The sequence below is a fragment of the Coloeus monedula genome, assembly GCF_965178545.1.
Source record: "Coloeus monedula genome assembly, chromosome: 6".
NCBI classification, from domain to species: domain Eukaryota; kingdom Metazoa; phylum Chordata; class Aves; order Passeriformes; family Corvidae; genus Coloeus; species Coloeus monedula.
In genome coordinates this window covers 27680308-27707924 of record NC_138786.1, presented here as the reverse complement: position 1 = coordinate 27707924, position 27617 = coordinate 27680308, and the positions used below count along the sequence as shown (strand labels likewise).

Genomic DNA, 27617 nt, shown 5'->3' with positions numbered 1-27617 from the left:
TATGGTCTTTTCCATCTCCAGTGCTAAAGGTTCTTATTGAAAAGCAGCTGTACACCTCCAGATCTAAACTGTAGTGTAACCACTGTACAGCTGTAGCAGTGTTGTGCCCTAGTCAGAATTAGTAGACTCATTGCAGGCACATCCATGACTTAAATGTAGGGTGTGGGGATATTTTTCCTTTAGCATTCCACTACAGTGCTAGTCACCAATGTGGTAGAGCAATGGAAGTTCCATGCTGTTAAGATTATTTCTCAACTCACTGGGTTTTTTTTTTTTTTGTTGTTGTTGTTTTGTTTTGGTTTTTTAAGGATGTGTTTGTGGTTTTTGTTCTTGTTTTTGCTCTTTTGTTTTTTGTCTGTGTGTTTGGTTTTTTCCTGTTAGAAAATTGTGGCAGTTGAAAAGCAGAGCTGGAACTGAGAAGCTTGGAAGAGATCAGAGTGCATGGGACTGTATTTTTCAAGTGCTTTGTGAACACTCTGCTTGCGAAAGCTAGCCCCTCTTTGTAATGGGGTGTGCTGGAAAATGGCATCTGGACAGCTGCCTTCACTAGTCCATTGTGAAACATGGCAAGTTTAAGCAAGTTTTATCTGCAAATTTCACCTTGGGCTTTTCTGTGGAACCATTCCTGGAATCTGCATAATGATGCATATGATGCTTTAAGGATTATATTACACCAGAGGTTGATTTATAATGTGTCAACAGTATTAAAGCAATATGTCAGGAAGAAATGAGGGTGAAAAAAGTCAGAAAAACACGTATTCTGGTTGAACCCAAGCCATTCTATGATTTTATGGTACTTGGGGTTACATGTGGGATTGTTGTAGAGTTCACAGTATGCATCAGGAAATGGAAGTCAGCTGCATTCAATTTGCAGCTATTTCAAGTTTTCTTTCCTTTTGCTGTTTTCTATCTGAGTCTCATAGGGTATTTATTATTTGGTCAGGCATTGAAGGCAAAATCCCTTATGTCTCTTAACTGTCAGAGAATCAGGTACTGGCTGCTAATTGAAATGTAACTATTATAGAGACATAATTGTGTCAGTGTTCCAAGAAGCCATATTTTGTTAACTCTGTTTTCTTTAGGAAAACAGTTAGGATTATTTGGAAGAATAAATTTCCAAGAAATGGTAATGTTTTTTTCTCTTCTTTTTTCATGGCCTTTTTTTTAAGGCATCAAGACTTAGGAGATCTTATTCCCTATGTATGTGTATCATACTCTAATATTTTTTTAACCTGTGGCTAATAACAACAGAATTTGACTTATTTATCAAAGAAATATCCTTAGAGGTCTGTATAAAAAGATAGCTGGATAGACAATTGAGGTTTTTATTAGTGCCCCTCTCACGCATAGTGACACACACCCAAGGAGAATGCCATGGTCTTTGCACCGTTCTGAAATACTGCTAAATCCACTGATTATCAAATTTTTTTTCAACCCAATGAAATCGCTTCATTAATTATTTAAGTAACTCCGTAGGATCTCTGAGGCCCACAGAAATCCTTGTGTTTCTGAGTGCTCTTTCTTTTCCTACAGTCAGCCCTCAGGGGGCAGTGGCACTCTGTCATGGAGAGTTCTGCACCTGGGTACCTGCACCTGAGCTCGACACCACCCTGGAGGCGCTGCTTTCTGTTTGGAGGTCTGATGCGCCTGCTTGTCCACAGCATCTGGTCCAGATGCTCCTCCTCTGTAATCTCCTTCAGTTCTGTAAAGCTGAGGTATTTGGTGATCAAAGAGATAGAGGTTTGCCTCTCCCAAGAATTATTTAAGAGAAAAGTAAAATTAATGAGATGTTACAGTGTGAGTTCATTAAGGAAACTCTGGTTGATCTGGGGCTGAAGCATGGTAATCCTTTAGCAAATGAAGAAAACACACTTCTGTAATTGGAAAGATTCTTTACATAGAAAAGGTAAAATGTCATTATCTGTTATGATCCCATAGAAACTTATGAACATACTAAACACTTATTATTGCTTAGTGGAATCATGGGAAAAACTCTGTGGTATTTTGGAAATTCTCCACGGCTTTTGTTTTTTTGCAAGGTGGAATTGTAGAACTACTGGAGTTTATCTGAAAATCTGAATTTTTTCTTAAGTCCCACTTTTATGGGACTTATTCCACTGTGGTAGAATTTAAATTGGTCAAAGCCTCTTTTTTACTTTAAGGAGATATTCTAGGGTGCAGTAGAGGGATAGTAATGGAGATAGATCAGTTCATGGAGTTCATGGCTCCTTGCATCTGGAGGACTGACATCTCTCCGCTTCCTTGCACAAAGAAGATAAGTACAACCCAATGTTTCCTTCTCCCTTTGGTAGGTGCAGAGCAAAGTTCTGCAGGTGTGGGCAGAAGGAGTGGTCCTTCTCACTGGCAGCTGTTTTTTGTCTGAGGAAACGAATATGATGCACTGTAAGGATTACTTTGACAAGCTACTTCTTGCAAGTAAAATAACCCAGACTAACAGACCAGGTACTCCAGGCTTTTTGCATGGCTTTTGAATGGAAGAAATATGCCAATAACAGAAATTAGTACTGTAAGACTTGAATCTTCCTGAGTGATGTATTTTCTTCATTTTGACCTAAAGCAGAAGGTCTAAATGTTCCAAGTCCTAATTCCCTCTGTTTGAGACCATGACCAACCACAGTGCAGTTGAAGTATCAGGCCTACCTGAGTACTGCTATGAGATTCAAAGTCTTGCTTGCAAGGTCAGCTGTCTTAAGACCATGTAGAATCACAGAATAACTTAGGCTGGAAAAGACCTTTAAGATCATGTGGTCTAACTGTTAGCATAATGCATCCAAATCCACCACTAAACCATGTCCCTAAGCACCATGGCTATGTGTCTTAAATACCACCAGGGATGGTGGCTCAACCACTTCCCTGGCAGCCTGTTCTGGTGCTTGACAACCCTTTCAGTGAAAATTTTTCCTAGAATCCAATCTAAACCTGCCCTGGAACAACTTGCAGCCATTTCCTCTTGTTCTGTTGTGTGTTACTTGGGAGAAGAGTCCGACCCCCCACCTTGCTACAACCTCCTCTTAGGCAGTTGTAGAGAGCAAAAAGGTCTCCCCTGACCCTCCTGTTCTCCAGGCTAAACAATCCCAGCTCCCTCAGCTGCTCTTCATCTGACTTGTGCTCCAGACCCTTCACTACCTCTGTTGTCTTTCTCTAGACCCACTCCAGCACCTCAATGTCCTTTTTTTAGTGAGGGGCCCAAAACTCAAGGTTTGGTCTCACCAGAACCAAGTACAAGGAGGCAATCACTGCCCTGGTCCTGCTGGCCCCACTGTTTCTGATACAGGCCCGGAAGCCTTTGGCTTTCTTGGCCACCAGGGCGTACAACCAGTCATGCATATGTAAGAGTCCAGATAAAGTGTGTGAAGAGTTAGAGCATCGTTAATGGGCATTTTTAGACACTCTGTAGACATACTAGCTGCCTTCCTTTGCTGCACTGTGTACAAGTGCTTTCCAAAAAAAACTGGACAAAAGAATAATGCTTCTAATTGTAAATATCTATCAGAGTGGTGTAGGATAATAATCATAGTCACTGGAGAGAGCTGGGCCCTTCCAAAGGGCAGTTCATTCCTTAGGTGCTATCAGAGAACCTTTCAGCCTGTTTCTTTTCATGAACTAGGGATGGTGACTCAGCTGCAATTACAAACTCATACTCAATACTTACCTCTGTCTTCCCATGTCTTTGTAGGAAAACCCCACAGCTGTAATTAAAAAAGAGTAGTAACAGTGAGTGCCTATAAAAAAAAAAGCACTGGAGATGTCTTGAGGTCTTTTCTTCTTTTGCTTCAGGACCATGATAAATTGCATGGCCTGGAGGCTGTTAACCCATGCACACAATCACATGCTTGACTGGTGGTGTAGGTCCAACTCTAGAGCTTCTAACGTGATAAAGAGGTGATATCTTCTGGTCTGAGCTGAAGGTCAAAGTGGATTCTGGGTGCTGTGACTTGACATTCCTTCAGTGGTGCTTGGGGTCACCCCAGTAGCATCGTTTGAGAGGAAGGTGCTGTTGAGTAATTCAGTCCTTGGGAGTTGTCTCCTCAGCAGTAACACAAAGCAGCTCGTTCGTTTGCTGTTGTTGTCACTCGTGTCAACTGGCCTCAGATTGTGTTGATGTACTTATGGAATAACCTGAGAAAATTGATGTAATTGCTTTGTAAATGAGGCCTACATTTGCAATGTGAATGTGAGTATTTTTAATAGCCATACTGAATCAGGTATTAGAACAAAACTTTAACAGGATATGAGTACAATTGTGCAACTGTTGTACAGCAGACAATATTAAGTCAAACAGTTTATTTGTTATCGTCTCACTAGGAAGATGTTTCCTGTGGAATTTTCTGTATTATCAAAGCAGGAAATGCTGTTTAATGCCTCGGTTCTTCATTTTACCCAAACACTTTATACTGAACAATGCATGAAGATTTAATTTCTTAAGGATTTAATTTGATGTCACTTCTGCTTTTGTCAGAATCTAGGTCAAAAAGGATTATTATTAAGGTTTGGGATGGCTTATTTGGGTCATGTAAGTGAAGTCTGATATTTAGAGATGGTACCCAACAGCTTTGCTTTGGCAGGTTATGAAGAACAGAGCACAAGTATTTTTAGAAATGAAGTTGGACCCTGTGACTCCACTGGTGCATCAGAGCTCAGATCAAGAGGTCTCTTTGTCACAGCACCTTTCTCTCAGAAGTTACCAGACTTGTGAGGCTTGGGAGCCAGACTCCAAAGGCTTTTCCCCCTTTGCTTTATATTAGATATTAAATATTTGATGTCAAATTACTGTAGAAAGCCTGTGAGAATTTGGAGAAATGATTATCAGTTTCCATTTTCTGTGAGAGGAAAGTGATTCTGAGCCTGTGTCAAAAGCCATCTGGGATCTTGGCGGCAAATGGGCATCTCCAGCTCTTGCAGCCGCCTCTCAAGAGGATGCAGAGCCTGTGCTGGTCCTGCTACAAGCTTCTGCTCCTCTGCCATCCCAGGCACCCTGCTGCAAGTTTTGTGGCCCAGCCCAAGGACCTGTGTGACTCCAGACCCCCTATCACCACACAGCCAGTACTGCTGCGGACTGCTGTTGTTATGAGGGCATTGGTGAAATACCACCTTGTCTTCCTGTGGCTTGCTGACTGTGACTCACCTGCACCATGGTTTGTGATGCACATTATCAAGTCATTTACTATTATTGCTGGGCTACATCTGCTTTTGGGTAAGAGAGTTCTTTAGTTGGATTCTTTTTTTCTAAATATATGCAGAGTAAGCAGGGGCAGTGTAGTGACACAGCAGCTTCAGCAGTTAACATTGCTTAATTTGATCTATGAAATCCACAGAAGGCCCAAGTGTGGACATTGTGGAAAGGGTGCATGTTAAGTGGGGAGCATGGCATGTTATCTAACTGGATGGCTGACTTTTGTCCCTAAAGAGCTGAGGAGAATCCACTGTCGTTTAACTGAGACATAAAATGACTTCAGAGCCTCAGCTGAGTGATGTAATGGCTATTGTGTTCAGTCTCTTGTAACCCTGTGAGCTGAATCTCTTGTTTTAAATTAGAGCGTTACTTCAAAAACGTTATTACATGAACAAAGTGAAATAGTTCTCTATTGTAATAACTGTTCCACAATAGAACAAAACAGCCCAACAAAAAGACCTTTTTTGCATAAGTGGCAGTACAACCTAAAGCAGAAACATTCATGCATTGAATGCTTGAGTCTATGAAAGGCAAGACTAATTATAATAATAATTTGAAACTTTATCTAAGGCAGTTCTCATCTAAGGCAGCTCATCTCTACAGGACAGTTTGAATACTCAAATACTTTCATTAGAAATGCTTGAAAAATCAGATTTTTATTTTTTCCTAAGAAGTCCTGCTTTTAAAAAGGGTTTTCAGTCTGACTTAGAAATTTGAGAATTCTAAAAAGTAAAGTTTTAAAAAAACTTATTTCAACTGCAACTTCTTAGTATTGCATAACACCTATTTTTAGTGATTTTAATAATATTTATTGCAATAGCTGGCTTCTGTGCTATTTTTGTATTTTAGTAATAGTACTAGGTCCTTTTGTTTTTATGTGTTGAGTGCTGTTACAGAAAAATAATGGGGAATTATTATAAAATTAAAAGGAAATCAGACTTGACGATTTTAACAGGGATCTTTAAAGACTGAAAAAACCTGTAGGTAGCTATTTTTCTTAAAGCTTCTGAGATTCTAATATCATTTAACAGAAAGCAGCACTTTAGCTAAATAACATTTCCATAAGAAAAGTTCCAGCTGGTTCTGCTGACCTCTTAACATCCTCTATGCAATGGAAATAAAAGAGAAGAAAAGCTACAAAGTGATTTCTTTAACTATTTGCCAATGCCTGTGAGATCCAGCCTCCACTTTGTAGCTGTAATTTGTAGTGAACTTGGTGAAAATCCTTGCAGTTGTGCAGCTGGCTGAAGAAGTTGCTGGGGGCTGGAACTGCCCCAGGACATCTCTCTGATGCCTTGATGGGGCTGCCTGAAAACAGAGGCTAGACAAAATTAAGAGAATAAAAGCAAGTATTTATTGAAGGGCCTTCAAGGTACACTTTGGGCGGTCAAAATGGATGATAGGGTCATGGGTTTTTCACACTTTTGTAATTTTGGTCCATTTAATATTGGGGTTAATTCTCCAATTACAATTTCAGGTAATGAAGTCATTACCCCAAGTTTGTTCCCCCCTTTAGAGGCTTTGTGTACATATTTTGGGGCCTGAGACAGTAAGGTGTCCTTGAAGTCCAGGCCTAGAGAGGATTTGTTTTGTCTGACCAGAATGGGAGAACAGGAGCTAATAGTCCATATGGAGTCATAGAGATGCACACTAAAACATTACAGGATATGAAAAATATAAAAGCTAAAATCCTAATAAAAGCTAAATACCTCTGTGTGTACTTATTCAGAGCTTATGGTGGTGGACAATGACTTGATTCTGGGATTAGCCTATGATAAAATGTTTGACCCATCTCCTTTTTCCCCCTAAATCACTGTGGTGTTAAAAAGAAAAAAAAAAAGAAAAGGCAAGTCTTCATGTGGCACAGAACAAGTGCATCATCTGTGCTTTTGAAATCAGTGGGAGGTGGAGCCATGAGTCAATCTATACAACTCTTCTTCCCTGCCACAGCTGCTTGGAAAATACTGTGGTCCAGGAGCACCTACCAGCTGGGAGACACACAGACTGGAGTGTTACTGTGGTGCTTTTTATGAAACAAAGATACTGATGGCATTGTCGGCCTGTTCACCTTTGGTAAGAGAAGATAAGTGGTGGGGCAGAAGAATCTCTTCGGCTTGATTTGAGATTCATCAAAAGGAAATGCTTGGGAAAAACGGATCCTTAAATTTCAAATGTGTCTACAGTAGGCAGATTTATTAGTAAAAGAAGCAGGTAGATGGTCTTGGTGAGATGGATATATCTCATCATGTAGAGGAGAAATGGGAGAAGTGCTAGGGTCTCCTGATACTGCTGTGGTGAATCTCAGTAGAAACTGAAAATGACTGACTGCTGGGTTTCATCACTGGCCCCTCTTTTGGCTCTTTGTCCCCAGGATCGGTTCATCCAAGCAAACCTGCACAGGAAGATTGGAATCAGGAGGAGGGATCATGAAAGACCATGCAGCGCTGAAGATGAGGTACTGTATAGAAGGCAGTTTCTGGATTGCAAGGAGAGAGCTGCAGGGCATAAAGGATGGCATTGTTACCTGCAGTCTTTGTCAGCCTTTCCAGTCTCTCCCCAAGCTTAACTGTTACTGTGAGAAGTGACATTTATTAACAGTTAGTTAAGCGAATATTTGCTTCTTCTGTGAGTGTGCTCTCTAGAGTGCAAAGCATTCACTGTGACTTAGGGGTTGGGAAGATGATGAACTTGTGGTTTAAATGCTAGGCAAGGAACTGGGAGAGCTGGATTTTAGTCTTGGTTTACTGTGGTATGATTATATGATGGTAGTCATACCTCATAACACCCAAGGCTTAGTCCTTAAATTGTTTTTCCTTTACTTTATGGAGGCAGATCAGCAAATAAAATGGCTTACTCCAATGTCTGCCACTTCTGAACACTGATTTTTATGAAGATGAACTGGTTTTGGAAAGTACTGAATATGGTACATACAAGATATGTTACAAATTAATCAGTTTTATGAGTAATGGCTGGTTGAAAAGATATGTAGTAACTTAAAAATGAAAATAGTATGATATGTTTTTTCTCCCCTGGGTTTTCTCAATCTGTTTCCTAGCTGTATTCAGTGCAAAAATATGAAGCTAACTCTTTCTTAGATCTGGGAGACCAGTGAATTAATTAACTGCTAGCACTATGGAATAATAATTGTGTTTGTGTCTGTATAGTTGCTTAGTACTTAAGCCGTCTCATGAATAAGTTTTCTCCAAACTCATGGATATAGATGAGGATGAAAAATTAATCCTCTGTATTTGGGATGAAATGTTGAGCTTGCAGCAATTAGGATCATGTTCTTCTTTCATTCTCCATCTCCAGAAACACTGCTGCCAAAAATTGTGCTGAGGTTGATGGGCTTCTTTCAGACCTTCTGGTTTTGTTCAAAGGACACTTTCTGAGAGAAAAGTGTTGAGTTGAGAATCTTTTCAGTAGGCTGTAAATAACATTTGGCTTGGTGACTTATTGATTTCTAGATGTTCAGTCCGCTTCTGTCTGTCAGGACAGTGGTGTATCAAAATAAGAGGTACACAAGCAGGTCCTAAGCAGGCAGTTTCTCAGAAATCATGATTCTTTGGAGATTTAATTGCTTTTTTAAATTTAATTAATGGAGATACTGCTTCTGCATGCATTATTTTACTTTTGATGTTCTTCAGCACTGTCTTGTTTTTCCTGTAACCAAGTGTAGGGTTGCATGTAGCTGTGATGGGGAGTGGAGTGAGAGCACAAAAAATGGAGAGAGTTGTGGAGCCTTCAAGCTATTCCCCTGTAGAACCATACACTGTGGGATGTCAATATTGCTTTGCCTCAGTGCTTCTCCTTGGTAGATCAATCAGGTCAGCCTAGGTTTGTCCTGATTAAGCCAAGACATTCTGAATCACCTGTTTGTGCCTTTGTGCCTTTGTTTTTTGTGTATGTGCATTCACATACAATTATAGCTTTTCTTGCTTATTAGTGTTTAATTACATAATCTAACACACTGCCAGTTTTACTTTGTGTTCTCAGCTTTCCATTTTCTTACATTGTTTAGAGCTTTATTTAGTGATTGCTGCTTTCTTCACTCCTGGTTCTTTTAAAAACCCTGGTTTATACACATATATCCATTCTGCTTGCTGTGTTAATGAGGTTTCATTTTGATTAATGTAGACCCTAGTTATGAATGACAGGTCATCTTTATGCAATGTCAAATCACAAGAAAGTATTTACTCTCAGAAAACGTCTCAAATAGTTAAAATGAAAGCATATTCACTGTGTTAATGACAGAATGCCCTTTGTGGTGTTACAGGATAAGCCATGTTATTTATATCTGAGTTAATTGCTAATAATTAAGGTATTTTCCCCATTATTCTGCAGCCAGAAGTGCCTCAGTTGTGCTGGCTTTCTGTAAAAATTATAAGCATGAGAAATCTCCGCAAAGCGGATCTGTGTAAGTATCACTGCTGGCATATTTATAGCTTAGCAAGAAAATTACTGTCACCTGATTTTATTACTCTTGTACACCTGTTGCTTGGATTACAGTAATATTTCAGGAGGTTTTGGGTGAAGAAGTTGTATTTATTTTAATTTTCATTTAAATTCAAAATAACTTAGAAAATACTTAAAACCAGAAAGGAAATAGACTAGAAATTCTGTGTTGGAGAAGAAGTTATCCTTCTCTTTATCAGCTGCTCTGTCGTATTTCCCTTTCTTCTAATTCTTCAGTGCCTCTTTTTCCAGGTTGCCCAATTCCCTTCTGAAAGGAGCATCTTTGTGAAAGATACAGGAAAAATCAGTAGTTGCTTTGGAAGCTGCTGTGTTTGTGTCTTCATTGTTCTGTCAGTGTGGATGACTTGTGCATTACAATTAGATGTAAAACTAAAATTTCCATTTAATTTTAAAAAATGACATTTCAATAAGCGAAGTAGTATATGAATTTTTTTTGGAAACTGCCAAATATTTGAAAACAGGTGTTAAAAAATCACAAGAGCCAGAGTACTTAGTTCAAATAAAATACTGTTGAAATAAAATACTTTGGCTCTTGTTATCATACAGAATTAGTGGTTTAAAATTGACTTTGTTTGAAACAGATATAAATCTAAATAGAAAAGTTAAATAACTCTAAGCTCAGAATATTTTCCTTTGGGTTTAATGAAATATTTAGGACTCCTCAGAGGTTAAGCTTTTCTTTCCCTGACTGGGCAAAAGAAATAATAACAAAGTTCTGCTGTACTAATCATGCAACTTGTTAACACAGGGAGCCAGACTGATTGCTATGTCAAGCTGTGGCTGCCAACAGCTTCATGTCAGGAAGCCCAGACAAGAACTGTACGCAACTGCAGAAACCCTGTCTGGAATGAAACTTTCCACTTCGTGATACAGAGTGAAGTAAAGGTGGGATCTGCTGCTGGGACAGTGAGCAGGTGCTTGCTAAAGAGGGCATCTTCACCTGCTGTGTGCAGGCTCTTTATGAGACCCTTGAGGCTCATACAGACCTTGAACTCAGTTAACATGACTGAAAGAAATAGTTTAAACTCAGAAGGTAGAGGAGTATCTGGAATTAGGTTGAATGCTTCTTCCTGTCCCAGAACAGTTGTAAAAAACTGTTAAAATGTTTATAGAGTTAGCAGAAACAGATGAGCAGTCAGAGTGCAAGTGATACCAAGTCTAGACTCTGAGTCAACTTCTCATGGTTTAACAGCGCTGCATCTTCTCATGCTTCCATGGGCAGTCTGAGCCCTGAGGAACTGTGAGGGGAATTGCTATAATTCAGATCTGGTTAAGAATTTGGTAGTGTGCTTTAACTTCCGTTTGTAAAGGGCTAAGAATTCCCCCTTTATTATTGCTTTTTGACGAAATGCCAAAATTTCTCAAGGTAGTAATTTTGAATCCACAAATGATCTGAGGAATAGCATGTGTAACTCTGCTCTGCCTGGTGCATGTTACCATCATACATGTCACTTATATTTCCTCTTCTCTCGAGCTCTTTTTGGCTGCCAAATCTGATGATTTACCTCTGCTAGGGTTAGTCCCTGGCTCTGCAGTCTGAGCCACATGGGCTGTGAGCTGAGCTCCATGCTGTCACAGGAGTCTGTCCACATGAACAACATGAGGGCTGAATGTTGGCTCTTGCTGGACCTTCCTTTTGGGCTCAGTAGTGCCAGAATGTGTCATTTACATCCTTCTCTGCCTCTCTCAGAACATCCTGGAGCTGACAGTCTGTGATGAGGATACTTTTACACCAGATGACCAGCTTATGACTGTTCGCTTTGATGTGGCTAAAATCCAACCTGGAGAAAAAGTTCGCCTGCATTTTGAGTTGAATCCAGAGGTGAGTGGATAGAGAAAAAAATACTCTTGTTTAGAATTTTGTCTCAAGTTACTACCTTTATTAAACATTTAATTGGTGTCACACACAGAAACTTTGTTAAAAAAGATGTTACTAAAAAAAGTTAAATGCTTGGATTTTAGGAGAAGGGTCACAAACATCCCCTGTTGTGACTGGAATTAGATGCAAAATGCTTCTCCTACTCTTAATTTTTTTCTTTTTTTTTTAATTTCAAAAATATATTTTGAAAAATCAGAGAACAAGAGTCAAAAATTAAGAAGCTGATGTTTAGGGGGTCTCATCACTTTTGTAGGAGACTGGCAGAGCAGGGGTGAGAACAACCCTGTTCCCCTTTCCAGACAGTTGCCCTTACCCTTTGGCGAGTAGCTCATAGGGGTATCTCCTCTCAGCTTCACCAGGGATTTTGGCCAGTTATTTCAGAGAATGTGCTTTCTTAATGAAGCATTTCATTATTGTAATAATATATTAGGGTTTTTTCCTCCTCTAATAAACAACTTCAAGAAAAAAAAATCTCAGCAAGTCTGCTTATGCTCCTTCGTTACAGCATTACAAATTTATTTTAGAGGGGTTGAGCCGGCACAGAAGGGGCAGGCCTTGACGAATATCATCAGTATTTTATTTTTTTCTAATTGACTGTATAACCTAAGAGTTTTATTTGCTGCATGTGTCTCAAAGAATATTGTATTTGGTTGTATTAAAGAGGAGATAAAGAGTATCTTATGAAACACTGAGTGGATGAAGTTGCTGAGGGGAGAGGTAGAGAAAACGCACTCGTCTTCAAAGAGAGCAGAATATGTACTCAGATTACTTTCTGCAAAATGTAACACCACCTCTGTTTGGAGGGTGTAGTGACAGAACTTCAGGGCTTTTTCACTCTTCTGCCAAGGGCTTCAATCTACAGTTCCCGGGAAGTGATGTGCTCCGTTTATTTCTATATCACTGTGTCAGACAGGCTCTTTGGGAAACACTCTTGTCTGTTTTTCATATTATTACTGCTTTGGAGAGTGTTTATTAGCTACTCTTTTAGAAGGCCAATCCTTACTAAGGACTGCTTTCTAAACCTGTTCCAGCTGGCTGCAGCCTTCCTCAGAAAAAGCCTCATGTGACTGAGATAATTCCAGGTGTGATTCAAACCCTGAGTTTGCTCTGAGGCATGTGCAGAGCTGTCTTAGCCTATTAGCAAGGTGGAAGTGGTGGAGGTCAGACTAGGTGAGCTGTCTCTCAGGAACATCCTGGTCAAGATGCCCTTCTTTGGTTTGTGACAAATTAGGCACCCATGAGGCATCACAGATTATGGTCTGTACATGGATTTTTAGAAGACGTAAGGGTTGGTTTGTTTTTTTTTTTGAAAGTTATTTAGTAATGCAACAGGCTGGGCAATGTTAATAATAGGCTGTAGAGCCACCTCTGCCCATAATGATTTCTTTAATCTACCAAGGTATCTCAGAAGGAGGGCTGAGGAGGTCAGATGGGTGATGTCAGAGCAGCAGGATAGCTTTGCCTCCTGCTCTCTGTGGCGTAACAAGTATTTCCACTGCTATGCTCTGGGTTTTTCACCCACAAATATGTGAGTGGGACTTAGATATAATTTGTGTGAGTGTAAAACAGCATAAGAAGGATGGGAACATAAGGCAAGCACAATTAGGCAGATGCTATGAGCCAGGTTGTTCTGAACCTTGTTTCTGCTGTTCTTTGGACAAAGGTGGAATAGACCATCAGATAGGGTGGATAGTACAGTCTGGGCACAATCAGATATTTGATACAGTCTGTCTTGCATCTTGTGAGGTGACTGCTTTCTAAAATCAGTGCCTCAGCCTTCTATTACAATCTTATAACCACTGTAATTCTCATGAAATAGAGACTTTGGGAGAAAGTAGCAAGCAGAACTACCTACTGCTGGGTTACATGCCACAGATGCAGCTATAAGAGAAGCCATCAGAGATGTCTTATTTACTGATATGAACTAGTAAATACAAAATTGCTCTTCACTTTTACTGTAAAGATGAGTTTACCATGGCAGCTGCATTGTCAGATTTGGCATGTTTTTCAAAGTCATTTCACAAAGTTAAAGTATGATGTGCAGCCGGACAGAAGTGATATTTTTCAGTGAATGTTAGTTATTCCGAATATGAAAGAAAAAGTATTTCATCACTTGGCCGAACGAGATTTATATCATCCAATAACTAGTGTTTTCCTCCCTGTGGGTGATTCAGAAGATCTCTTTGATATACTTTTTTAGTGTGGTATTTCCTGGATTAGCTGTATCCCAAAGAGCAGCAAGTGGCTGAAGCAATACAGTTATTCAGTCTCTTTTATATGTTGGTTTGCTACTCTGTTGCTGTTCTCATTCTTATACTTTTCCTGTCTCTTTTCCTCTTGATTTGTCTCTCCTGAGCTCTTTCCGTGATTTCCCCTCACAGCTTCAGTCTTCTCTCTTCTTCCCTTCACCCTGGCAGTTTTTATTTTCCAAGTTTGTCCCTTGTCCCACCCTTTTTTAATGTTTAATCATTTTACTTTGCAAGTTCTTTTGTTTTAACCAAGGCATACTCCCTATTTATTCACTGTACTAGGTCCATTCATTCTTAAGTATGTTCTCCTACATCATTCACCTGCTAGTCTTCCCTTCCTCAGCATTGATTGGCCATGTCTTATCCTACTAATAAATAAATAATAGGACCCTTGCTCCCTATTCTATGATACTTAATCTTCTCTTTCTTGGCGGGGACAGCTGGTTTGTAAACAGCAGAGCAGTGGAGAGGTGAAATTAAAGGGTGGCCACAGAAAACTGTATCCATTCATATTATGATGTAGAGGGTGTGGGAACAGAGAGCATTTTAAAAAAATTGTCAGAATTGTATCACAGGAAAATGTTTTTTCATTCATAAGTTAAAAATAAATCCTATTTTCAGAATCAGGAAGAACTAGAAGTGGAATTTCTGCTGGAAAACATGTAAGTAAAGCCTAAATGTTAAAGAGTTTCTCATCAGAACACTGTGTTTTAGAGGGAGTGGTAATGCAGCATTGGAGAAGTGGCTCCATATACCTGCTTTCAGATGCCCCACCTCAACATCTTCTCCATTGTTGCTTTTCTCGCCTGAATTTGAGTGATAGTCTCACTGTTTATGGCTGAGAATGGGTGTTTATTTGTGATTCAGCCTAAGAGAGATGATACTCATCAGGAGCAATAAGAAAGAAGGAGAATCCTTGGGAAGGTGTGGGACTGTGATCTGGCAGAGGATGCAAGACAGAGGGGAAAGATAGAAGTGCTGATGGTACTTGTCAGCTAGAAAAACTGAGCTCAGAGAACTATTTGCTTCTGGAGGTTTATTGCTTATATATGCACTTTTAAATCTTTTTGGTTTTGCTTTTCAGACCAGGTGTATCTGAGAAGATAATTACTAATGGCGTACTAGTGGTAATTATAATTTTTTTATATGCCAATCTAACAGTAAGGCAAAACTGAAGAATGTGGTTGGAAGATAGGGAGAAAAATTTCTTGTGTGAACTGTTGGGGACTGAATGGTATTTAAATGTAATGACAGATCCCCAGTTATTCTGGTGTTCTTGACCACAGTATTATTCGCAAGATTTGTACAAGATAATAAGCTTCTACAAATTCTTCGTGCCCACAGACCATCATGGCCAAGCATGGTGTTTCTACAGGACCCCTACAACCTCAGTGATAATCCTGAACTGTTTCTGTGACCAGTGATTTTACTGCTTCTCTCTTCCAGTCTCGTGAAGTTTCCTGTTTGGAAGTACATGTGAATGAAACAAAAATGAAGAGTTCTCACAAAAGTGAGTTTACTGATTTAAATTGTTTGTCACTGCTTTTTTGTGCTATGGGAAATGCAGCTGAATCTGGATAAATATTTGGTCTGTTTTAGTCTATCAGGGCTGCTTGGGGTTTGAAGGGTTTCCTGAATTAGCTACTTGCTAATAGTGAGAATCCTCAGAAGAAGGCTTGACTGTGTAGCTTAAGAGAAACTGTGAAGATGGCTGGGAGACTTGGAAACATCACTGCAGTGTGATGGAACTGAAGTACCTTTAGCTCTGTTTTCTGGTGAAAACAGAAAGTAAAAGAATGGAGACATAACTCTCAGGAGGAGAAAGACTTCAGTGAAAGCTCAGGGGATGTGAATGCTGCTAGTGGCATCCACTGCTGTAACACACACTCTCTGTCACCAGGCAGGGTGTCACAAATGGTTTAGGTCACTTAAAGAATCCCTGGCAAAGACATCAGCAAATGCAGGTTTAATATAAATTTGTAAAAGTGTGACAAAGTTTGATGGCAAGGTTCTATCTATTATTTACTTCATACCTGAAACATACAAAGAAAAATCAGATTAGAATCAATCTAGAATTATTTATGTGGAGACTGGGGATGCAAAAAGATGAAGATGGAAAAGGAAAGGGTAGCAGGAGTGGAGATCCTCACACTGAGCTGTGAGTTTCAGGGTGGACCCTCTTGTCAAACTTAGCTTCAGACTTGATCGTTTGTCTAAAGGATTCAGAACCACTTCATCATCATGTAATTTAACATTTACAAAGCAATTCAGTGGGATTTCCTATAAGCACAAGGATAAGTAACTTAATTAGGGATGTGAGACGGTCACATTCATACTACACCTGCTATGGGGTATTCAAATCAATTCCCACATGCTTTCACACAAAGAATTATGCACAAAGGTGCCTGCTAAAAATTCCCCTCAGTTTAATTCCCCTTAATTTAAGTTGGTGAAATACTCACAACAGATGCCTTTGCATTTCTCAATGGATGAAGGGTTGAGCCTCGAGGAGTCAGGGATGGCAGTCCAGACTCTGCCACTGGCTTTTGGGATCAGTTCTCTGAGTATCACAAGCTTGAGAGCTGGTCAGTTCTGAGGCCCTCCAGTCCAGGGGAGCTCAAAGGGCCAGGTACTGCACACTAGTCACAGGGGAAGAAAAACACTGTGGTCCAAATTAACCTTAGTTAAGGCTGCTGGGCTTAACTTGGGGCACGTATATTTGCTAATTTCAGGGCTAGGTGCAGTTAACCTCTCCCTGCGGTTTGCTTTTGTTCTTAGGGAGAGATTTCACATTCACAATGAAAGGATCTTATGAAGAAATCCAGGATATTTCCAAAGGTCCTCACTCCAGACCAGGAAGCAGTGAAACCACCAGGTTCCACTATATCAAGCACAGTCAACCCAGGCTGCTCATGACTCTGCCAAAGGAGCATTTTTTCTGTTGTGTATGTTTTGCTTATGGATAATGATAACACCTAACATAAATTTTGGGAGAAGAATCATGAGTTAGCCCTTATCTGGTGTTTTTGTGTCTAGGGTTTATAAATAATATTCTCCTTATAACATTTTCCCCCTCTTTAAATCAGCATGGCTCAGGTAGGAGGGAAATGGATGTGAGTAATCCCCTGGCTGTGCCTCTCCATTCTCTGGACTTGGGAAAGAAAGTGACAGTGATGAGAGTGAGTATCCTTTGACAGTATTTGGAATTCTTTCAGCAAGGTAAACTGTATGTATGTGATATCTGGTCATGTATTAATTTTGTTACTAAAAATGCATTAGTGAGTTATTTGTATGCTTAGCTCTGCCTACATTTAGAAACATAACTATGATTTGGGGGAAAATAGGATATTCAGAATTTCTGGCTGCTTTAAAAGTAGTTTAAAAGCAGGATGTTAGTGAGGATTGTGTGCTGAAGGCCTGAGAAGAGACCAAAAATTTATCATTAGACTATATATGTGAATAATTGCTAATACTGTAGAACTTGCTCTTACAAAATTTCAATTCTATTTAAAATTTATGGTGTTTTCATTCTTGATTTCCAGGGGGAATCTTATGAAGTTTCTGTGAATGAGGAAAATAGGTAAATCTTTTATTGCTTTTGAATAATTACTTGGGCCACCTCCTTTCATAGTATCATCTTTAGATGAGAGGAAGCTACATCTTAAAGTAGATAATTTCAAAACAGATAATAAAGATGACTAAAATATGGGGAAGGGTTAATAAAATGCTTTAAAGTTTTTAAAGCTTTTAAATTGGTTTGTAAGAATTTAGAATGGAATAGGTGGTAGCTAGTTATGGGGTATAAACCATCACAATATTTTTCCTACTGTTGACACTTTGTAATTTTGATACTTAAACATCCCTGTCTTGTAACGTTTATCTATAATACATGCACGTTTATGTGTACCACATTTCTAATATGTTTCTAGCACTGCTATGAATTTACAAGACATCTACAGGTCATTTTTCAATGAAACATATGGGCAGTAATTAATTTATTGACTGGCTTGCAGAGATTTTCTGAAGGGCAACATTACCCCCTGTTGATGAGTTAGCTTCATTGCAAGCCTTAGTTTCAGGTGAATGATAAATCAGAGGTTTTTACTGAATGATATTCAGAGAAGAGACTGAGAGCTTTTTTTTTTTTCCCCTTTCTCTTCTGAAAAAAACCTCTGAAACAGGAGCCCTGTGGGAAAAAAAGGTTATAGAATGAATCATGCACATGATTTTTGTAATAGTGTGCAGAAGGCATAAATTTAAGAGACATCTCACTCAAATAGAGCACAAATTCTTTGTAAAGATAAGCCTAACTCGGTATTAGGGTCCTTTTAACTAAAGTGTGTTAAGTTTAAATAAGTGCTTAAGCCCCCTTTGTGCTTCAGGAAACAAACGCATAGCAAGAGAATGTGAAGAGGTGTCCAAATACCAGAGTTCAATGTGAAACAGCTTGAATCCAGCTTGTTTGCTTGTTTTAAACAAGCAGAATATTTTATTTATGTAACTTCCTTATCGTTGTGTGAAATTGTTCAGGACATAATTCTGGTCTAAAATCTCCACAGGAAGGCACAAACACAGGGTCTGGAATGTGCATACACCTGCTTTCAATTGCGTGGGGGGACTTTCACGTATATGGAAGCATCGTTACTTTAAACTGGTTTACTGTTGTTGGTTTTGCTGAATGTCTCCAGCAGAAATGGCTACAGGCAATGCTTTGTCCTGTTCTTATCCTCCAGTTGCAACAATTTAGATTTGCGGTTGGGGTTTGATCTGTGTGCAGAGGAACAGGATTTCATCGGTAAAAGGAAGAAGGTGGTTGCTGCTGCTCTGAAAAATGTTCTTCATCTAGATGAAGACCTGCAGGAGGATGAGGTATATGGGACAGCATCTTGGGAACTTGAAGTATTAAGACCCACTTTGGGACAAGTGGCTGTGATGTACTTGCATGACTGCCCATATAGCTCTTCCACATATTCTAGACTAAATTGTATAGGCCAGATTGTCATTTGCACCTAAGACCATATCCAAGTTTTTGGCACAGAGGATGAAAGAGGAACTGTCAGTAGGTCAGTTATAGCTCCTTTATTCTCTGCCAACCTCTGTCCTCACTCAGGGGCACCCAAAAGCTGTATTTGCTGACGAGCTGGTGTGTGTATAACCAAGCCTGGTGAAATCTGATGGCTCAGACTGAGACCATTTCTCCTCTTTGTCACCTCTTCTCTGCTACCACAAAGCTCACAGAGAAGGCTGCAACTCTCCCACAGCACACTGGTACAGTAGTATCTGTCTTGTGTGTTTTTTGGTGTTACTTCTTGCTTCCTCCTCTCCTGGGGATCCCTGAACTCAGAGGTAGCTGCTCCATTACTGGTGGACAATAATCTGTTATGGGGCTGTGGTGTTTGGAGCAAGAGTCTGGGACAATGTGCCTGTGTGGTGTTTCCTCCACTGCTCTGTTCAGCTCCCAGCACATCCAACCCTAGACGCCATGTGCAGGACAGCCTTTGTCAACCAAATTAAAGTACTCATGAACTTAAATAGCAAGTAGAATAGGACTTGTTGTTATTAAATGAGAATAAAAGGGTTTTGAGCCATATTAATAAAAAAAAACCCCAAAGTAGATGGCAAAATACAGTGAAGAAAAGATTAAAGGTAATGGCATCATATATTCCTAAAACTGAATATTTGTTGTATCAGTTTTTAAGTGCTGCCTATACATAAAAGGGAGGATATAACGGATTGCTGCATCCCTGAAGAACGTAAAACCAAATTATATGTAGCATTGATATCAGGGAAGGTAGAGGTAATCTGGGTTAGAAAGAGGGTGTTAAAATAGATCTATAATGCTGGGCACCATCTGTCTGGGAAATGGAAAGTCTTGTATATATACACAGAGGAAGAAAAATTATGCAGGCAGGTTTTGTGCTGCTCTTCTGACCTTAGTTATACTCAGAGCTTTAAAATGTGTTCTGAGGGAGACAGCTGAGGAAAAATTAAATACATTGAGAAAATCTGAAAATATGTTTTCACATACAAGAACTGTACTTACAGCTCCTGACTTTCCAAAGCATCACTGATCAGGAAAATGCCTTTGGTGTACACTAAATTCCACCGAAGTTTACACAACTCAAACACACACCTAGGCACTGCCCTGAAGAGGGTGAATTAATCAAAACCTACCTGAATCAGGTGTTGCTGTTACTTTTTGCTGCATTGCCATCACTCATGTGTTTCTTCTGGTGATGAGTGGAGTGACTCTGTGCCTTTGTGCGTTGAGCAGGTGCCAGTGGTAGCAGTTGTGACTGCAGCAGGGGGAGTGCGGTCCATGACGGCTATGTTTGGCAGTCTTCTGGCTCTCCAGGAGCTGGGTGTTTTGGACTGTGTGTCATACATCAGTGGCTTATCTGCCACAACATGGTAAGGAGAGTTGGGCTTGTGCTTGCCATTTGTGTTAGCAAAGTGATAACCCGGTGAACAATTTTGCCTTACTGATGAATTTACTCAGCTTGATGCTGGCACTTGGCTTCCCTTTTGGCGCTTATTTTGTGGGACCACTCAGTGCTGTCCTCCTAGAAGAAACAAATCTAATGGGAATTACAGTATTTCTATAACTGCACTGAAGTGTTTACAGAAACAAAAAGAAAAGAGCACAAGCCGGGATGGTTTGCCTTGGTGACTTGTTATCTAGTTGCATGCAACACTTCAAAAGTCCTCTTGTAATATTTTCCTGGCTCAACTCTTACACATCTTTGAAAAACAGACTTTAAAAGAACAGCCCTGAGAAACACAGAACGTCATTCATGCACTTAGTGGTGACTGCCTTGCACAAACCAGGACGGGTCAAGGGATTTAAAACATTTTGCCTCTGAAGGGCTGCTCTAAAAGTATGTGAGAGAGAACAAGTGGGGTGGAGATGAGAGGGGATGACTGGAGTCTGCTTGAGCTCTGGGAACTGACAGCTCAAGCCTGCCCTTTTGTATGCCAGGAGTCTGAGGTGACCCACCTGCTGCACACCCAAGGAGGGGGCTCTTGCACTTGCCAGGGCAATATTTGCTGCTAAACTCCAGCTTAACATTTCACGCAAGGTCTGACCCACCTGAGGGAACTGGCCTCAGACAGAAGCTGTGGCTTGGACAAATGGTAATTCTAGTAATAACTGGAGTTAAGTTATCAGTGTTGCTTTATTACTCTTCTGATTCTGTGAAAAAACAATTTAGGATGATTTTGAATGTATCTGTGCAGAAAAAAAAAAAAAAATCATTATGAAATCTAAATTCTGCCTCAGCTTTGAAATGCTCTTCCAAGGTAAAAGTTGGAGGGCAAGAACCTCATGTAGCCTGAAACAAAACACTTATGTGTGGTATAAGCCAAATGAATTGTCATGGGCCCTGTGATGAACCATGGTATCTTTGTTTTATCCAGGACCATGTCAAAGTTATATGAAGATGCAAATTGGTCACAAAAGGATCTCAGTGGGCCAATTGGTGATATCAGGAAACACGTGACCAAGAGCAAGCTGTGCTGTTTCTCTTTGGATCATATGAAATACTATGAAAATAAGCTTTGTGAGAGAAAGCAAGAGGGGCACAAGGTGTCCTTTACAGATTTATGGGGACTCTTCATTGATTGTATGCTACATGATCAGGTATTTTATATTCTCTCTCTCTCTCTTATTTCAGAGGGTTTCTAACTTCCCATGTCTAAGGTTGTGGATTCAGTTAGAGAAAAGACTCTCAAAACATCTGAAGAACTTATTGTTTGGCTTTTTAGAACAAAGGCAACAAAGTAACCCTAAAATGGAAGCATCTGGAGGAGATGTCTGAGCATGTAAAAATTCAAGATGTTAAGGAAACCAATTTTCCATCTTTAATTTTGGGTCAGGTGATCATTCTAGTAACAGAGGAGACAAGGCTCTGACAGAGCTAAGTTCAGGCATAGCAATATATACCCATAAGCTGTGTTATAGGAAGTGGATCTGGGCTGACTTTTCTCTGCAGCATCTCCAAGACAGCTAAATATCTTTCTTTCCTTAAAGCAAGTCATATCCCTGTGACTGTACAGACACTTTTCTTGCATTTTTGCCATGTCCCCCACGCCAAAACTCTCATAAGCACAATGCCTTGGCGAGGGCTCATGGCAGATAACACATGAACACATTTGTGTGACCAAACTACTGAAGCACACAGAACAAAACCTGCTGAGGTTTAGCAGATACTTCATTGATAGTTCGTGTTTAGATACTGTAATAACTCCATACATCATGTTCATCTTTTAACAATGACTTCTGCTCTTTGTAAACAGGAGAGTACTCACAAACTCTCGGATCAGCAACTAGCAGTTAAGCAGGGGCAGAATCCACTCCCCATATACCTGTCCCTCAATGTCAAGGATGATTTCAGCACTTTGGATTTTAAAGGTACAGATTATCATATACCCTCCTATAACCTGAAGAGTCTCCTTTTAAGGCTGATTTATTGCCAAAACTCTTTACTGTAAGTCCAAGCCAATAAATCTTTTAATTAATTTCTTTTCTCCTGTTTTCATATCTGCTTTCTGATTTGGATGAAAAACATGCGTCCTAATACGATGGAACTACCAGTGCTGTAGATACTGCTTGGTGGGGGGATGGAGATGTCTTTTGCTGGCAGCTTTTAGAGCCACTACTTTTCTCACTCATCCCCACCTACTCCCCACAGCCCCTTTCAGCTGCTGGGTCTTCTGCCCAGGAAGCAGTAGTCCAAGAGAGCTGTGAAGAGTGGGGAGGAGGGCAAGGAAGGGAGGAGAAAGGAAAAGATGGAGAGGGGTGAGAGCAGGAGTCAGCTCCCTGCAGCCAGAGAGGGATCTGAGGAGGGGCAGTGCCCTGTGCCATGATCAGTGACCTTGATCACTATTCCCATAGTGTTTCCAGCATAAATGAAGCAGGATGTCCTGCAACTGAACCCAGTCATCTGCTCCTAGGCACAGTTGCAAGGTTTCTGTGTGGGGAGGGTGTTTGTTTGGGTTTTTTATCTTCTTGGCAGTGGTTATGAGAGTCTTAAGAACGAATAGTAGCTGGTGTCATTGCTGACTCAGGGGAACTAAAAATGCCACACTATGTGCAGGGCCTTTGCAATCAGTGGACTTTTAGCTCCAGGTTTGGCTTCTTAGTGCAGAAATGGACCTGAATCCCAAGATGAATGGATTTTGGTGGAGGAGATGAATTTGGCTTTTGCATTCATGTATGCTGAAGGGCACCTGTTTGTTTCAAAACATGGTGATTTGAACTAGCTGTCACCACCATGGTGAAGCTGTAGGCCTTGTTTTTCCAGCTTCTGATTCTCTAAGCTGATTTTTACATGTGTTTGGGTGGCTGCAATAAACCCACTTTGATGCCTTATTTGCAGAGTGGGTGGAGTTCACACCTTACGAGGTGGGTCTCCTGAAATATGGGGCCTTTGTTCGTTCAGAGGATTTTGGTAGTGAGTTCTTCATGGGTCACCGGATGAAGAAGATCCCAGAATCCCACATCTGCTTCCTGGAAGGTAATTCATTATCTCAAGAAAACGTGACCTTAAGAGCTGGCTACACAGAGGTGCTCTGCAAGTTGGAATACTAGTACACCACAGAATGTATCTGATGCAATTCCAATCTCAAACGAACCAGCCAAAAGTGACAAAAGAGGAAACGAATTCTTGAGACAAATGTGACTAATTTGCTGAATGTGTTAGGTTAGACCTAAATAGAACACCCCCCCCACACACACCCCCCCCACAAACTGATCATCTGAAGTATTTAAACTCACAGCTTGACTTTTATAGACAGCCAAGATTCAGAAATGGCCTGATTGTAAGCCAAATATTGTGTGGAATGGCATGGCATTTGATATTTATATGAAAATTCATAATATTTCATAACTAAAACAGAGACTGGATCCAAGTATGTTGCCATAGCTGTGCTCTAAAAATTCAAAGTAATATTAAGTATGGCACCTTTTCTTTTTTTCTACACTTTCAAGGCACATGGAGCAATATATTTTCCCAGAGTTTTATGGATGCTGTCTACCTCTCAGGTCATTCAGAACACTTCTGGCACAGATGGACTCGAGACACTGAGTGTGACATTGGTTAGTTCTTTAGATTACTTTTCTCTTGCATCTGCATTTTCTTCACACCTCTCTGAAATGTGAAACATGACATTTGGTAAAGGGTTTGTTTTTGTGTCCTATTTCTGGCTTAGGGGACACAAAGCCCTTGAGAATGAAGGAAAAGCAAGAGACAAACAGTTGTGCTGTAAAACAGGAAAAAACATTGTGCTGCTTGTCATGCTGCTCACTGTGCCACATCCCTGGGGAGTTTTGTTAGTCATGAGAGGGTTACCAGAGCCCTTTGGGGAGGGAGAGGCCAGACAGGGAACAACAAGGTGATGGTGTGATGCTGAAACCCACTGCCCAGAACACTTCCCATGCACTCAGTCACAGATGGGGTTGGAGGCCACGGTGATTTGGTTGTTATTATTATCAGAGAAACACTGACCAAATGCAGACATATACCCTCTTCTTGTTCTTCCTGCAGGGGACCATCCTGCTCTGCCCAAGAAGCCTCATGAACAGACAACCTGCTTATCCATTCCCAAAGGTTACCTTTCCAAAAGTCTTCGAGAGATGTTGACTGGACGGCCAGTGGTTTCAACTTACCATAATTTTCTCAAGGGCTTGCAGCTACATAACAAATATTTGGACAATGAGAGCTTTTGCATGTGGAAAGGTAATTGTAAATTGCTTTAGATATATCTTTGAAGGAGATTTGGGTGCTGATACTTGCTGAGGACGAGTATTTGATAAGTTTTATCATAAAAGCAAAATTTGACTAATATTATCTGATTAACGTGTTTGTGGAATGGGTTTTGCCAAGCCCCAGATGATTTACTCATGGTCTCAATTCTGTCTTGGAGAAAGCACAGCAGCCTTGCTTAAATTCTTTTCTTTCTAGGAAAACCCATAAAAGAGTGATTTGAAACTTCCATGGAAATTAAATATCCACAAATTTACGCGTGTTGAAAAAGCAGAGTAATTTATCACTTTGGATGAAGCTGAGTTTCAGAACTGCTCCCTCTTACTGATCTCAGAGTTGATCTGTAGATACTAAAATTGTGTCAAAGACAAATACTTAACTGTGGGCTTTGTGTCAAGCACTAATATACATCATCTGTCTTTTCTTTCTCCTCTTGTTGCGCTAATTCTGAAAAAAATTGACTTCATCCTGCAGTAATTAATAATAAAAGATTTTTCCTTTCAGACACAGTGCTGGATTCTTCTCCCAACCAGCTGAATGAAATGAGTGACTATCTCAAGCTGATAGATACAGCTTTCTTCATCAACACCAGCTGCCCACCCATTCTGAGGCCAGAGAGGAAAGTGGATGTCATTCTCCATTTAAATTACAGTGGAGGATCACAGACTCTGGTGATGTTTTGAAGAAGTGATTCTTTATCTGTATGACTCCAGCAGCTGAATTGCCACCACAGCTGTCTATCTCTCTCTCTCTTTTTTTTTCTCTCCAGAAAATGGTCTGGTTTTTATTAAGTTAAATGATTATATCAATGGTACTATTCAATGCTGTGACCATGATGTCACTGCCTTCATCAGGGCTGTTTCAGTGTCTGTCTGGGACAGGCATATGAGCACAGACATATAGAAGATGTCCTGTTCCATGTATCTGTCATCCTGGTACCAAGATCCTCAACAGTTAGTTAAAAAACTTTTACAATGCAATTAGTACATGACACATAAATTTGAAATTTTTGGAATGAAAAGTTTTGTTTTTACGTTTGACTCTTGGTGTTGGCATGAGTTTTAGTCAGGATTTTTTTAATGCATTTGAAGAAGCCTTGAGGGGCTCATATGATTGAAATTAATGTAATTTATTTGTAAGAGGACATGAAGACATAGACAGATGCACTGAATGCAAATATTTAAGAACCTTTGATCTGAGAAGCCACACATAATCAAAGTTTCCTTATCCAAATCCTCTACTGTGCCCACTAAATCACAAAAATTATCTGAATGTCATATAAATTTCAGTAAATAGTAACCTTGCTTTAAAAATACAGTGTTAGCAAATCAACCAAACTTCTGTTGCCCAAGATATATCAAAATTAAGATGGTATGTTTGTTCCAGTGCATAGTTAGCATTACTTATAAACATATGAATCAATCTCAGATTGTCTACTGCAGCAAAATATTGTGGGGCTTGGTGGTCTCACTTCAACCTCTCTTTGTGTTGCATCTCTCTTCTCTGTTGAGCCAGCCACTGGACCTATTCTCAGAGTACTGTTTGGAGCATGGGATCCCATTCCCCAGCACAGAGCTGAGCCAGGAAGACCGGGAACACCTGAAGGAGTGCTACGTGTTTGAGGATAGCTTAGAGGCACCAATCTTAGCCTATTTTCCACTGGTGTGTGATACCTTCCAAAAATACAAGGCACCGAGTAAGTTGACAGCATTAATAATTTTTTGAGATTGTCTCATCCAGTTTATCCATGGAATTTGTTCCTCTTCCAAAACAAGACACTAGCAAGCTTCTGAGTTGGCTAAGTTATTATATTCCCAGTCCTGTAGTGATGCATTTAGTGTTGGCCAGCTAATCAGGGATTGGAATGAAGAGGTTTAAAAATAAAAGTATGAGTAGCTGTGCCTTGAGGGAAACCCCCTCTGGCACTTAAAACAGGTCATGTGCCTTTGCTAATAAAGGAGAGGAGACAGCTACTAAGTTATATCCACTGGTAGCTAACACTGTCACCTAACAGTCTCATAAAGAGATATAATGTTTACTTGGTTAACAAATCTAGAATTCTCCAATTACTTTTTTTACATGAAAAAAAATTGAGAATAGAATGTGCTGAAAACATATAATGATGCAAAGGCTCTGCCAGGGTAACAAGGCTGATTGAGACCTGTAATTTTTAACAAGTTGCCAGATTGTTTTCTTTAGTTTAGCAATAGAAGAAATGCTTGTTTCACCAGAAAAAAACCCCTACTTGGCAAATTGAGTTTCAGTTTACAAATACTTTTACATGCATCAACTCCAATTTTCTTATTGCTAATTTTGTATGATCCAGGAAACTTTCCTCAAAAAAAGAACAAAAATCCATGAACCATCTTATTGGAAAAGACCTCATGCTGTCCATTATCTTATTTGTTCTGCTGCACATGCTTAAAATCTCAGCCGCCTGACAGAGAGGATTCCCAGTCCAGGAGCTCTCTGGTGTAATTTTCTAGCAGCTGGTAGATAAGGAGCTGTCATCTCAGAACTCAACTGAAAAGTTAAACGTACAAAATTCAAAATCTTAAAAAATGAAATATTCTGATGCACAACCTTAATTTAGAGAGGAAAGCATTTTGCATGGAAAGTTGTTTTGCCAGTCAATTCTGGACTGCAGCCAAGCAGCGAACTAGTGGATTTTATTAGTGCAGCTGACATAGTTACTATACAGTAATTAAATCTTGAACCATTTTCAGGGGATAATTCATCTCCTTGTATCTGTAACTGTGTATTTTGCACTGCAGTCTTCCACCTCAATCCCATTGCTGTGCTTCGTTCTGATTTCAGATGTGGAGCGTGGTCCCACAGAGATGGAGCAGGGAAGAGTAGACGTGTCCACCTGTGCTGCTCCCTATGGCACTGGCCTGCTTACATACACTGAAGAGAATTTCAACAAACTCCTTAACCTGTGCAGCTACAACATCCTGAATAATAAACATTTAATTCTTCAGGCTTTGCGAACTGCAGTGGAACGAAAGAAGCGACTTAAAAAGTATTCATCACCTAATTCAAGTAAACACTCTTAA

The 27617-nt window shown here is 40.0% G+C and overlaps 1 protein-coding gene across 1 annotated transcript; it reads left to right on the top strand.

The window, feature by feature from the left end:
- Positions 1-2624: 2624 nt before the first annotated feature.
- On the top strand, positions 2625-27617 carry LOC309574106 (cytosolic phospholipase A2 epsilon-like; the record flags this gene model as incomplete). The annotated part of the gene is made up of 21 exons (XM_082283457.1): positions 2625-2699; positions 7566-7649; positions 9539-9611; positions 10419-10555; positions 11361-11492; positions 14420-14460; positions 14883-14925; positions 15245-15308; positions 16577-16743; positions 16885-16977; positions 17341-17378; positions 18532-18667; positions 20070-20209; positions 21215-21437; positions 22094-22208; positions 23176-23313; positions 23787-23894; positions 24343-24534; positions 25066-25232; positions 26077-26257; positions 27379-27617. 21 exons carry the CDS (start codon positions 2625-2627, stop codon positions 27615-27617), a joined length of 2586 nt encoding a protein of 861 aa, XP_082139583.1.